We start from the raw sequence: 15084 nt of genomic DNA, 5'->3' as shown, positions 1-15084 counted from the left end.
GACCCAATTTGGACATTTTGACTTAGGGGTGTACTCACTTTTGTTGCCAGCGATTTAGACATTAATGGCTGTGTGTTGAGTTATTTTGAGGGGACAGCAAATTTACACTGTTATACAAGTTGTATACTCACTACTTTACATTGTAGCAAAGTGTCATTTCTTCTGTCACATGAAAAGATAGAATAAAATATTTACAAAAATGTGAGGGGTGTATTCAATTCTGGGAGATACTGTACACTGTGCTGCACATTCCAACCTCTCCATTTTAAGTGGGCTGTTTAACTCAATGCAAGTAAACACATGACAACACATGCATTGCAATGCACAAAGTTTTGGTGGTAAAAGACCCTTACACTATACCAAACCATAAGTAACATCCAGGACAGCACAGTGGCTAGCACTTCTGCTTTGCATTCCTGGGGTATCAGGTTTATATCCTGGTCAGCACACTATCTGCATGCATTGTGCATATTTTCCCTGTGTGTGAAGGTTAGTCTGCTCCTATCTAAAGTGGCCTTAGTATATGTATGCATGTGAGGTAGGAACTTTAGATTGAGGGCAGGCACTGATGTAAATGCAAAGTGCTGTGTAATATACATTAAATACCTGTAATAGGTCATAAAAAATAATTTGACAGCTACACTTTATAATTACACAGCTTGCTTGCATGTTGCATCCCTATGCTTTTTAAAAATATTTTCTTTTTTTAAAAACCTAAAGCAGCAGTGTGGTTGCAGTAAGATCATGCAACTGCTTTATAACTGGGGCACTATGGTGAATATTGCATTTTAGTAGCATCACTGGGTTACCAGAAACCACCCATTTAGTTTAGTGTGAACTTTCTTGTTCCCCTTCTGTAAAGCTTCATTCACACATATGCTGAAGCCCATAGACTGTGATTGGACCATTTATGCAGCTTGAGCCACCAGATGTTGCATGCAGGCAGCTCATGTAAGTCTATGGGGACACAGCCGTTCCTCCTAATCTGACATCTGAGTGCAGGTGAGTGGCCCCATACTTACACTGTCTGCATTAAGAGCTTTACAATGGTCTTTAACATGCATTTTCATGTGTTTTTATGTGCTCACACAGACTTGGCCAATTGGCCAGAAAATTAGGTAAATGCATATAATATTGGACATGCCTAATTTTTTACAACACAGCGCGGAGATGTGAATGGCCTCATTGGAATCAATAACAATTTAAAGAAAGGAGAGCACACAACCGCCCAGAGTAATCTGTGGCTGGAAGCGCCATAGGGCGCATGCGCAGCACCATCTACACACCGCTGGCCAGCTTCAGCAGCTCCCTAGCTGTCAGCTGGTGATACAAGGAGGATCTGAAGATATCACATTGCTCGGATCATGCAGCGGTCACCAGGAGGGTTGGTGTGGACACAGACATGCTCACTTTTTATGTGATATGAAGATATCACATTGCTCGGATCAAGCAGCGGTCACCAGGAGGGTTGGTGTGGACACAGACATGCTCACTTTTCATGTGATATGAAGATGTCACCAGGAGGGTTGGTGTGGACACAGACATGCTCACTTTTCATATGGAATATGTGAGTGCATAGTGGTGAAGATTTTTATTGCTGTTTTGAATAAATTAGATTACACTAGGGCGGTCGTGCACTCTCCTTTCTTTATATTGTTACAGAGCCCTATCCATTTCCCATTTGAGGTATTGGAGAGCAGCAGTGCCATATACCTAGCCATCCTATCGGTAGCAACTGACCTAATGTATACCATGAAGGCTTTTGAGACCAGCGCATATGCTAGTATTTTCATGTGGATGTTTGTGCATGTGGACTTTTTTGCTTAGTATTGTCATTGGAATCAATGCATTTTCATGACACATGCATTTTTATGCACTGCAAAATGCACATAAAAACGCACAAGTTTATGGGCAGGTTCACACCATGAATCGTACAGGAATGGACAGCACAATTCACATGAGATCTGGTTGCAGTGCAATTTCAGTCCATTAATTTGAATAGATTCATACACCTTACCAACCGATCAGCGACTGCTGCCCCTCTCTGCCAATCCCTTCACTGGCTTCCACTAACCCAACGTATAAAATTCAAAATACTAACCACAACATACAAAGCCATCCACAACACTGCCCCTATCTACATCACCAAACTCATCCACAGATACCGCCCAAATCGCCCACTCCGCTCCTCCCATATCCTCCTCTCTAGCTCCCTCATCACCTCCTCCCACGCTCATCTCCAGGATTTCTCCAGAGCCTCTCCCATCCACTGGAACTCCCTACCACAGCATGTCCGGTCAGCCCCCACCCTGTCTGCCTTTAGGCGATCCTTGAAAACCCACTTCTTCAGGGAAGTCTACCCCACCTTCACCTAAGAACTGTTCTTGAATCACCTCCGCCAGATCATCCCATGCAGCTAACACCTTTTGTATCACCTCCCCCTTCCTTTAGATTGTAAGCTCCACAAGCAGGGCCCTCACATTCCTTCTGTACTGAAATGTATTGTAATTGTACTGTCTCCCTTACATTGTAAAGCGCTGCGCAAACTGTTGGCGTTATATAAATCCTGTATAATAATAATAAACTGAAATCTCACCGGACTACATGCATCACTTTACAAACCGCATAGCAACCAGATCACATGGTACTTTTGTACCATGCGATACAGTGCAGGCAAACACACTGCATTTGTGACCTGTGTTTGGGGTGTCATTTACATTGCACTGAAACTTGCTGCAGATTGCAAGTGCAGTGCGTTTTGAACGTGGTGCAGGATACACGCACCAAATGTGGGTTTCACGCACCGAGTTGTTGTGTGAATTGGCCATGAACATACTATTTTTGCTACATTTTAATAAGCATTCACAACAATAATTAAACATAAACAACGAAACTTTTCCAAACGATAACAAACTTAAATGTTTCAAAACGAACTGGAGAAAAAAAAAGTTGATTTTAATTTGGCTTCAAGAAGTTCTTCTGCAGAATCGCCAAAAAAATATCTTTACTGTACTTAAACAACATTCTTTTCAGTTGTATACATTTAATCCATGAGGATAATATATGATATGTGTCATATGTAATTCAGTTGTATATTGATCATGCAGTATTGCAGTCAATGGCTTACAAGTGCATAAAATTGATCTGTGTAGCAGCGTTCGTATTATTTATGATTACACATGCCTGCGCTGCTGGATATTAAAGTTGAACTCTGGGTTGCGCAAAAAATGTCTAAATACAAGAATCATGTGTATTCTTACTTGAATCTTAGGGTACTTTGTGTATTTTTTCCAGATCTGGGCAGCAATCCAGTGTGAAACTTTGCCTCTGTGCAGGAGTTTCCTATAATAAAGACCACTCACTGCTGCTCTCTCAATTTGTGCAAAGTGACTGGTCTTGTCACCGCCCCCTCCTGTAGTGGATGGAGCCTCCTACAGCTCTGCTCTTTGTACAGGCCATGTACAGCACAGTGATGATGTCACTGCTAATTTTACAAGGTAATATCAGGGGTCCGCAAAGGCATTTGGTGCACAGAAAAGTGGATTTTAATTCTCTGTGGCTAAAGTGAGAAATGTATTTAAAATAGAACTATAGGCAAAACTTGTTTTTTCTATTTTGGGTACAGTCAGGGTTATAACCCGTCAGTTTATTTTTGCCCATCTGTGTGCTATTGCGGATCTCCCTTCACTTCCTGCCCCAGAGCTAAAACAGGAAGTGAGAGGAAATCCCTAAAAATTAAGGGAATCCCTTGGAGACCACCAGGTCACCAGAACCAGTCTCCCCACTGGAAGATTTCCCCTCTATTACTTTTCTGGGGACAACCAAAAAGTTGGAATTTTCTTTTACTTTCACTTTCAATGATAATGGTAAATAGGACAAATAGAGAGGGTGAATCTTCCTAATGGAGCCACAGACAGCAATAAAAACTGACAGGGGTTCTAATCCCTCTCCACTCCATCCAAAACTAAAAAAAAGTTTTGCCTTTAGTTATATTTTGAATGAAAGTTTTTGAGGCTCATTTACACTGCAATCCCCATGTTCAGTGTGTGGTTCTGTATGCTTGTTTACATACGTTTGCTGTGTGTTTTTCTTTTTTTTTTTTTCTTTTAACGAGTTGCATTTAGATGCGTTTGGTGCAAAAAAAAACCATTATTCTTCATTTTTAAAGTGGTTCTAAAGGCATTCTTGTATTCTATGCATGAATGCAAAAACCTTCTTGGTACAGCCCCCCCCCATCATATACCTGAGCCCATTCTCGACCCAGCGATGTGCAAGAGAGCCTCGGCTCTCTCGGGTCTCTCACTCTCCCCATTGACTCACACAGTAGCTCAAGCCCTTGGTTACTGCTGCTGTCAATCACAGCCAGTGAGCCAATGAGAGGATAGAAAGGGGCGGGACAACGTCCATTCACAGGAGTGCAGCTCGGGAACGAGCCTGCTCAAGTGCCCCCATAGCAAAAGGCTTGCTATTGGGGGCACTCGGCAGGAGCCAGGACTGCAAGCAGGGAAGCCAATAAGAGGATCAGGGCTGATCTGTGCAAAACCATGGCACAGAGCAAGTAAGTATAACATTTGTTATTTATTTATATTTTTTGCAACCTTTAGAATCACTTTAAGTACACGAGGCTCATTGAAATACACTCCTTAAAGGAGCCCTAAGAGACGATTTGTGATTGGTTGTCATGGGTTCCTGAACTTTGTGCTGTCGATATCGCCCTGTGACCCCATCCTGATATATTTATAAGGGGGTCAGTCCGGTCCGGGGGTGCAGGGGTTTTATTTCTAGGGGGACGTGTGTTTTTATGAACATTTAAAGCCGTTCAAAAAAAAACTTTGCGATTTTCTGGCGGTCTCCGGGGATCTGTTCACACACAGACGTAACGGAAAGTGCCAACCATCAGAGAACACATCTCCATCTCCCCCGAGATCTGCAACTAGAACAAACACAGCCACACCGATGGATGGAGAACACAGCACAGCAATCCTCATTGTATGGTGTCATCCTGCTCCTCCATGATGGGAAGGTGTCAGTCCATACACAGGCTGCCCATAGATCATCCAGCCTTCACAGAGAACTGTCATGGCTGTCCCCTCCTCTGCACCGGGCTGCAAGGGGTTAATCTCGGCTGTCTGTCTTTTCTGGAATGTTTGTAAACAGGCTGGGGGCTGTGTGGGGGAGGGGAGGATGGTCACCCCCCCTCTGCATCTCTAATCACAGCCGGAGACTGCTCACTTACCCGACTTGTTGCTGATGCTGCTGGAAAAGCCCTTCACAGCAGAGCCGTAAATCAGAGCATCGCTGAGAGTCTTCCATCCAGAGCTGGAGGGATGCTGCTCACCCATGTGCTGGAGTGCACATGTAAGCTGTCCTCTCATTGGTCCCTGAGCGAGACTCTGTGATTGGCCGGTGGAGTCCTCCAGGCTGGGTAGCTCTCCTCTTCTGGAGGATTATGTCACCTTCTCCATAGAGCTGTGTGTGTTATATAGAGAGAAGATGTTGTGATATCAGGAGGATAGAGACCTCTCCACACACAGCTCAGCCCCGCCACCCACCTGAGATGTTGTGATATCAGGGGACATAGAGACCTCTCCTCACACAGCTCAGCCCCGCCACCCACCTGAGATGTTCTGATATCAGGAGGTCTGAGACCTCTCCACACACAGCTCAGCCCCGCCACCCACCTGAGATGTTGTGATATCAGGGGACATAGAGACCTCTCCTCACACAGCTCAGCCCCGCCACCCACCTGAGATGTTCTGATATCAGGAGGTCTGAGACCTTTCCACACACAGCTCAGCCCCGCCACCCACCTGAGATCTGATATTAGGAGGCATAGAGACCTCTCCTCACACAGCTCAGTCCCGCCACCCACCTGAGATGTTCTGATATTAGGAGGCATAGAGACCTCTCACACAGCTCAGTCCCGCCACCCACCTGAGATCTGATATTAGGAGGCATAGAGACCTCTCCACACACAGCTCAGTCCTGCTACCCACCTGAGACCTGACAGCCTGCTTCCAGAACACACTACACATGTCACATGAGAGGGAAAGGGTCACCCTTGACACACAACCAACTCCAGGCCTTTTCTGACACTCTTTATTTCCATGCTAAAAACATTATTATATATGTACAGGGTGGACAATAAATAGAAACACTACATGATTTGCAGGTGTGAAAGTGACAACATGTTTTGTGTTAAAAGCAGAAGGCAGAAGTGATGTAACAAACATTCTTTTGCTTCCGCTGAGTGATGAGACACCTAGCTAACAGGTGGGAAGCCTCACTTTCGTCATTCATTGCTAGTAATACAGAGTCATGTGAGAGCTGAGCTTCAAAGAGGGCAGATTGTTGGTGCCGCTTAGCTGCTGTCTCTGTGACTCAGGTTGCCGAATTATTTGCCGTTTGCAAGATACAGTATCAAAGGTTATGGCGGCATATACAGTTTCTGGGAAACCATCGTCTGATAAGCATAAACACGGTCAACTGACCAAAACAGGCAAAGGGACATTGCGCAGGATTGTGACCCAGAATAAGAAGAGAACTGCTACAAACGTGACATGGACATAGCATGACTTCTGCAATAAACAGCTTCCTGCTCTCAGGTTGTTACAAGTTACAGTAATTGTAAACCTTTAAAAAAAAGTCATACTTTCCAGGTTTGTGTATTGGTTTTGCACAGAGCTGCCTTGACCCTCTTCTGCTGGGGTCCCCTGCCAGCGCTCCTGGCTTCACCTCTTTGGCAAGTGCCCTTGTAGAAAAGCCACTTTCTATGGGGGCACTTGTGCGGGCTCAATCCCAAGGTGTGCTGCCTGAGTCTATAGACACGCAGCACAGCTTGGCCCTGCACCTCACTCCCTCCTCAGAGGATTTGACTGACAGCAGCAGAAGCCAATGGCTCTTGCTGCAATCAGTCTGTCCAGTGAGGAGGGAGAGAGCTGCTGCTCTTGTGCCCATCACTGGATCGAGATCAGGCTCAGGCAAGTATAGGAGGAGACTGGGGGATCCTGTGGCACAGAAGGTTTTTACCTTAATGCAGAGAGAGCAATAGGGTAAAAACCCTAAGGCCGCTTTCACATAGCCATTCCATTTTTTTCATCAGTTCAGTCATGTTTTTTTCCAAGATAAAGCAGATCAGTTTACATCCATTTTTTCATCAGTTAACATCCCTTTTTTCATCTGTTTACATCCATTTTTTACATCCATTTACATCTGTTTTTCATCCGTTTACATCCATCTATTGGGTTATTTTAGGGTTTTCTTCCATTCAAAAAAATGGATGTTAACAGATACGGACATTAACGGATGTAAACAGATGATCAATCATATACATTCGCTAGTCCATAGAAATACATGGGTGGCCATTTTTCTCTGTAAATGGACAGATGAAAAACTGACATATGGATCACCCGTGTGAAAGAGGCCTAAAGCAGAAGTATGCTCACCTTGGCTCCAGTCATGTGACGTGCTGGAGCTCCCCATCGGCCACTGACATCTTTGAGCGGCCAGCTGCTTTCATTGGCTGGGCAAGGATGATGTCACTCTTCCATTGGCTTCACCATTGCCAATACCTACAGTGAGCTGCGAGTGTGCAGTTCACTGTAAAGGGGTGGACAGACAGGTAGGTCATTTTATTGGCCTACCTCATCGCAGGCTATCCCCTCTTCAGTCTATCATGAATGCTGCTGCCACCCTCTCTGCCAATCCCTCCACTGGCTTCCCATTGCCAACGGATAAAATTCAAAACATTAACAATAACATATAAAGCCATTTATAACTCTGCCCCAAATTACATCACCAACCTTGTCTCCAAATATCACCCAAACCGTCCTCTCCGCTCCTCGCAGGACCTCCTGCTCTCTAGCTCCCTTGTCTCCTCCTCCCATTCTCGTCTCCAGGACTTCTCCAGAGCTTCCCCCATCTTCTAGAACTCTCTACCCCAATTTATCAGACTATCGCCTACTCTGCTCACTTTTAGGCGATCTCTGAAAACCTCTCTTCAGGGAAGTCTATCCTGCCCTCAGCTAATACTGGAATCTTCTACTCTTCCAACCAGTCCATCCCCCACAGTTACTACCTTTTGTAACACTAGCCCCTCCCTCCTAGATTGTAAGCTCCAAGGAGCAGGGCCCTCCTAACCCTCTTGTATTGAACTGTATTGTTGCTGTATTGTCTCCTGTTATATTGTGAAGCGCTGAGCAAACTGTTGGCACTATATAAATCCTGTATAATAATAATAATTTTAGGCCTGACTCACACCATGCCCGCATCTGATTTGCACAGGAACGCGATGTGTGTTCCTGTGTGCTTCAACCCGCATGCAAAACACACTGCTTTTGCGATCTGCAGAGAATGCTAATAAAAAATGAAACACAAAATCCAGGTTGCAAACGCAGTGCGATTGCCCACACCTGCCTGCACCAGAACTTTTGTGCTATCTGATTACAGCGCATTTTCAAAAGTAGTACATACACTACTTTTGGCACGGCGCAGTGTGATTTAAGCACATTAAAAATAAATAGGGTTGAAATCGCACCGCACAAAGTCGCATGTGTATTGCACTGTGCGTTCTTGTGCGATTCAGCTCTGGGCATGGTGTGAATCGACCCTTAATGCAGAAGAGACAAAGCATGTTTGTCCATTTTTATTCATTCCCTAAAGTCCCACTTTAAGGCTGGCCATACACTATACAAATTTCTGTCGAATTTCTGCCCAATTTCCTTTAGATTTACCTTGAACTATGTCGTGCAAAGGCCGGCCTAATTGGATACAACTGAAAGTGTTGTTTAGGTTTGACCTCATATTATATGGTTTTTGGTAAATTTAAAGCAAAATTCTCAAGAAAATTGTACAATGTAGGACCAGCCTAAGCCTTTAGAACCACTTTAGTTTTAGTTTCACTTGAAAATGGAACTAAACCCATCAAGTTAACTGTTTCCTAAAACATTTATATTCAACACATGCCATAATGATTTTGGTATGGGATCACACAGGAGCGTTATGGATACTGATAGGAATCACACAGCATTCCTGTTCAAATCGCATGCCATTCTTGGCATTTGTATGGATGCAAATCTCACCTCAAAGTATCGGTGTTGGATATTGGAAGCATTTTCACGAGTACAGGTACGAACGAGTGCAGCAGTATGGCAACTGCAGAGTGGTTGTCTCCATAGGACCTCCCAAGGCAAAAGAGACACCCAGAGAATGGTTGTGGGGGGCAACGGAAAGAAAGAGAAGTTGGAGAAAAAGGAGAGAAAGCATGTAATGTTTGCTAAGATAAACCTATCAATTTAACTATATTCCAAAAACAGTTCTATTCATGGCATTTCATCAAGTTACTTGTGCTCTCAATCAAACTGTTAAGCCATCAAAAGGCTAGTGTCATAACTGGTGACATCATTGTTGGCCAACACAGGATGATGTCACTGAGATAGTCATCCCGGTACACAGGGATCAGGCCAAACGCTGCAAGCTGAGCTACCCATGCCGGGGAAGGCTGGAGCAGGCAGTAAGGTAGATCTTATTGCAGAACAGACATTGCCTTTACATACTGTACTGAGCATGAACCATGCCAATCTGCTTTGGTTTACTTTCAGTCATTTTTTTTAAGTACAGGAGCTACATTTTCAAATTACTATAAATGCTATTTTTGATATCTTTTTTTAAAATAACAAACATGTTTACAATATACTTAACTGCTTTGTTCAGTGGAATTGCACAGAGCTGCCCTGAACCTTCTCTTCTCGGGTCCCCTGACAGAGCTCCTCCCTTTCTCCGCCATAGGAAGCCTCTTGATTCTGAGCCACGCTGTCTATAGGCAAACACGGCTCCACCCCCTGCTCCCTCATCACAGGATTTGACTCACAGCAGCGGGAGCCAATGACTTTCACTTCTCTCAGCCAAGCCTGTGAGAGTGGAGAGAAGGGAGAAAGCTGCTACAGACAGGCTGTGCTGTTACACGTGTTGAGTAAAAATATAACATAATGCATAGTTATGGGTAATGCTCATATTACTGTGAACTGAGAATTTATATAGCTAATCTGTAAAGTGTTACTAAATCCACAACAGTAAAATCAGTCTGTATATGCGGTAAAGCATGCTTGTTATACTCACTGTGGAACCTAAGGGGTTAATCCTCTGCATTGTGTAAAAAGGCCATTTGATCCTGACTTCTCTGCACCTCCTCTTGTTCAAAGGTTCATGTCATATCTCCTGATAAGACAGACTGAACTGTAGACATTCCGCACATGCTCAGTTTCTTGTGTATTGCTAGACAGGTTTTTTTTTGTTTTTTTCTTGGGAGGGTGCATGTGATCAGCACTGGGCCAATCAGCACTGTCCAGACAGAGGTCAGGGGTTTTGCATCATCCTAGAGCATAAAGAAAATGTCTCCTACACGCTTTAACATGTGCTCTGCTGAACACTGATATAAGTCAGAAGACTGCTCTAACGGCTGATGAGAAAAGGTACTTAGCAGTTTATATTTACTACAATAATTGCATTTTCATGTTCTGTGTACTGTGGGAGACCAGATATAGTGAATGCAGGGTCCGGGGTTTAGTAACACTTTAAGCCAGTGGTTCTCAACCTGTGGGTCGCGACCCCTTTGGGGGTCGAACAACCCTTTTACAGGGGTCGCCTAAGACCATCGGAAAACACATATTTCCGATGTGTAAAGAGCAGCTACTGTGTAAAGAGCAGCTACTTTGTAGAAAGCAGCTACTGTGTTGAAAGCAGCTACTGTGTTGAAAGCAGCAGTATTGGAGGTAAAACGACACTTCATGAATTATAATTAATGGGTAAATAATTTTATGGTTGGGGGTCACCACAACATGAGGAACTGTATTAAAGGGACGCGGCATTAGGAAGGTTGAGAACCACTGCTTTAAGCCATTGTTTATTAGCCTCAGTATAGCTAGTTAAGATACTGCCATCTAGTGGATATTTTGGTTTCAGTAGCTTGTGCTGTACACTATTTCCTTTCCATTTTCTCTGTCTTTATTGGGATGAATTTTGTCTCTAGGCCACATGTAATCTGCTCACATCTGAGAATACATTACCATGTTTTGCAAATACTGTCCTTTCATTTGCCGCATCTGTTGTCTGCTGTTAACCTGCTGCATGCAATAAAGATTTTGTGGATGAAAAAACAGGTGTTTGGTGAGTTCAGCTGTCTGATAAAGACTGTCCGTGGTGATTGTATCTGCGTATACAGGCCAGGCATAGAGGTCTCAGCAAGGGATAACTCACTAATACAACAGTTGGAGTCAGAATACAGGCACAGCGCTGGATTGAGGGAGGGCTCAGGCAAGTATAAGGGGGATGAGGGGGGATACTGCTACCTAAACATTTTTTTTTTTGCTTTAATGCAAGGTATGCATTAAGGTTAAGAAAATGTTTAGGCTTTAGAATCCCTTTAATTCACAAATAGGCCTTGTTTAAACATGTGTACTAAAGCATACACCCGTGTGAAGGGCCATGTTTGCCCACACGGGATGTACAGGTGTTCCTTGTGCCCCCGTGCAGAAAGTCTCATTCGTGTCAACTTGGACACAGCAGCTGCACAGACACAGTCGCTGCTCCCAATTTGACATCCATGTGGGTGCAGATGCATGTCCCTAAGCCCACACTGCCTGCAATCGGGGACATGTCACTCAGCCCTTCACATGGGTGTACACTTTAGTACGCCTGTGTGAATGAGGCCTCAAAGTCACACCAAATGATATCCTTATTTTCCAAAAATAATCTATATAAATCCATGATTTAATTGGCCTTGTAGTCTAGTTTTCATTAACCACTTGCCCTCCAGAGGATTTACCCCCCTTCCTGACCAGGCCATTTTTTGCATTACAGCGCTGCGTTACTTTAACTGACAATTGCGTGGTCATGCAATGCTGCACCCAAATGAAATTTATGTCCTTTTTTTCCCACGACTTGAGCTTTCTTACGGTGGTGTTTGAGCGCCTGTGCGGTTTTTATTTTTTGCGCTATAAAAAAAAAAACAATTTTATAGAAAAAAAACCTATATTTTTGACTTTTTGCTATTAAACATGTCCAGTAAAAAATTTAAAGAATTAAATTTTGTCATAAATTTAAATTTAACATGTATTTTGCAACATGTCTTTGCTAAAAAAAAAAATCCCAATACGTGTAAATGAATTGGTTTACGTGAAAGTTATAGTGTTTAAAAATGGCTGCATATACACTGGGATTTTTTTTTTTCATTTTTACTAGTAATGACAGCGATCAGCGACTTATAGCAGGACTGCGGCGGACATTCTGATACTGGGGGGAACTGGCAGGGTGTCACTGACATCCCCCAGTGACACCAATACAGCTAAAAAATAGCACTGACACTGTACTAATGGCACTGGCTGAATAGCAAAAAATGGCCTGGTCAGGAAGTGGGGTAAACCTTCCAGAGCCAAAGTGGTTAAAACAGAGTTTAGAGTCATTGTAAGCTGTTTGATCATTTTCAGCTTCAGAGGAAATACAGTACAGGCCCCAGCACACACCTTCAACGTTAAGCTGCAAGAACATACTGGAATCCTTTAATTGCAGAACAGGAGCAAAGCAACAAGACTTGTAAACATTATTTATAATCACGTTCCAGTTATAGTTCCTTGCTTTTTGCTAATGATTTATGTGATTCTCCATCTGAATATCATGCAGCTATTTCATCACCCAGAAGGCTTTGTTTATTTGTAATTATCATGTGAACTCCAAGTTGAAAGCAAGATCCTGTCTCATCCAATTGATGTCTAAAATGCTTTCCTTAATACTTTGATATTTCATTGCAATACTGAACATATTACGCTGTGAACAGGTATGCAAACTGTTGGCACTATAAAAATCATGTATAGTAAAAATAGCTAGAAATAAATAAACTGCAAAAAAACTATATTTTAAAAGCTTCAGTAGCAAAGGTGTAATTGGTCTCTAATTTTCTGAAACAGGGCCTGGTCCAAGAAAAGTGTCTCCATTTTAAATTTAAAAAAACCCAACTTTTTTCAGATTATTCACTGCACAATGGGTTTGGGGCAAGTTGAGTCTCCTACATTTGCACAATCAATCCCTCCAGACAGATTTCTTTTCAAAAATAGTGAGCAGCAAGGCATTTTCTCATCCTCACCACCACTGTTTTACAGAGAAATGAGGACATTTGCCAGCATGCTGGAAAATCCTAGTGTTGGATATAGAAAATTTTTAACATTAGAAGAGCTAACCCAAACCATCCCAACCATCACCTGAGCAAACCCTTTGGCGCTATATATAAATACTGTATAATAATAATAATAATCACCTGGGCATCCCACTGGCCAGAAGGATAAGGCTACGTTCACACAGACAAATAGCAGTACCCAGAGGCGGGTTCTTGTAAATGACGCCTGCACACATTGGGGTAGATTTACTAACACTGGTGCACTCAGAATCTGGAGCATCTGTGCATGGTAGCCAATCAGATTCTAACCTCAGCTTGTTTAATTAAGCTTTGGCAATAAAACTTGAAAGCTGATTGGATTCTGTCCAGTGTTGCATCAAATTTTGCATTCCCCAGCTTTATTAAATAACCCCAATTGTGTGCGACCAGCAGTAGCTGTCAATGGCAGTTGTCAAATTTGTACTGTGTACAAATCAATGACCAGCCACATGTAATAGCTCATCTGAGCCTCTGACCAACCCTAGATGCTGGCAGTGTACATAGAGACCCAGTTTTTCAATGGAGTTCTAGACACACAAAAGCTGGTCACAGCTGATCATCCAGTTTGTTTGTCTATATAGCACAGTGTTGCTATGTTCAGAGATGGCATTAATTCACCTCTGAATGTAGCAAACTATCTGCCCATATGTGCTCATATGAATGTAGGTTAAGTTACTGGCTTATGTCATTTATGAACAATTTATGTGGTTTCCACTGTACTGATATGCTAGATGCAGCAACCAGTCTACCATCATGTTAAAATTATGGGACTTTTGGCTTCAAACTTTTTCTAAACCACAATATCAAACTCACCTGTACTAGACTGATGCTTTTAATCAGGGAAAAGCTAATGTTTGTGCATGTGGCAGACAACCTCCATGTTGCTTTATGCTGGCTTTAGCAAGGGTAATTTTAAATTAAGAAAATTAAATGTTTTTTAAATTTCCTTTTCAAATGTCCATGTATCTTATTACAATGTATCAGCTGGATGTCTAGTGGCCTAGTGCAATTGACTCCTATATTTTAGATTTTCCAACCTGAGCTCCTATCCATGTCCATTTTCCATCCATGTCTTTCATCTCTTTTCTATGGATATCGCAACATGATGTATAAATGTTTTCTGTCTTTTAAGTCTCATTATTAATATGAAGTCTCATTGTCGAATCTTTCAGTCTGTGGAGCCATGTACTGCCTATTTGTGAAACCCAATAAACATTTATTTAAAAAAAAAATGTGTCCAAAACCAACATGTTTCCCATTATGTATAGAGTAGGGAAGGGATAGAACCCATGTCAGGTTTGTATTGCTGTCTGTGTTTCTGCTGGAAAGATTTACCAGGACTAAAAGCAAAGTCAACATTTTGAGTTGTCACTACAACATAAATACAAAGAATAAGTGTCCAATAGGGACACTTGTTTCAGTGACAGCTGTCTAAGAGAGACCTTCCCTCACATTGGAGAGATTTAATTTCACCTCTTGAATCTTGAAACAGGAAAAAAAGGAAAATCTGCCTAATAGGACACAACAAAAAATCTTGCCAAGCCTTTTAACCAATTTCCTACTCTAAAATTAAAAAGATAGTTTTGGCTTAAAGGATAAGTTCACCTTTGGGAACATGTTACAAATTTCCACCATTTTCCACCATGTTCCCACTCCCAGAGCTACTGCCTACTCTGATGCATCTAATTACAGCTAGCGGGGGATCTTCTCTCCCTGCTAGCTGTCACTATAAAAAAAAAAAAAAAGTGGCCTTGTGGGGCTCTGCCTGTTCAGCCGTGTCATTCATTTACACAGTTCTGTGAAAGGAAAACTACAAGTACTAACAACCTTTGTGGCTGTTGGCTTGTAATCTTCATGTAGACCCATAGAATTAATTGATA

At 42.7% G+C, this 15084-nt stretch overlaps 1 protein-coding gene across 1 annotated transcript in view; it reads right to left on the bottom strand.

Moving 5' to 3' along the window:
• The window catches only part of ZNF365 (zinc finger protein 365), a 54589-nt gene extending 49261 nt beyond the window's left edge, over positions 1-5328 (bottom strand). The window contains exon 1 of the mRNA XM_089683206.1: positions 5237-5328. Within this exon, the coding sequence (XP_089539332.1) occupies positions 5237-5313 (77 nt within the window). The 5' untranslated portion in view covers positions 5314-5328. The remainder of the gene's footprint in view (positions 1-5236) is intronic.
• Positions 5329-15084: the final 9756 nt, after the last annotated feature.

This window comes from Staurois parvus, unplaced genomic scaffold (genome assembly GCF_062004578.1).
Source record: "Staurois parvus isolate SC_StPar_1 unplaced genomic scaffold, SC_StPar_1.0 ptg000303l, whole genome shotgun sequence".
NCBI lineage: Eukaryota > Metazoa > Chordata > Amphibia > Anura > Ranidae > Staurois > Staurois parvus.
This window is presented reverse-complemented; position numbering and strand designations above follow the sequence as displayed.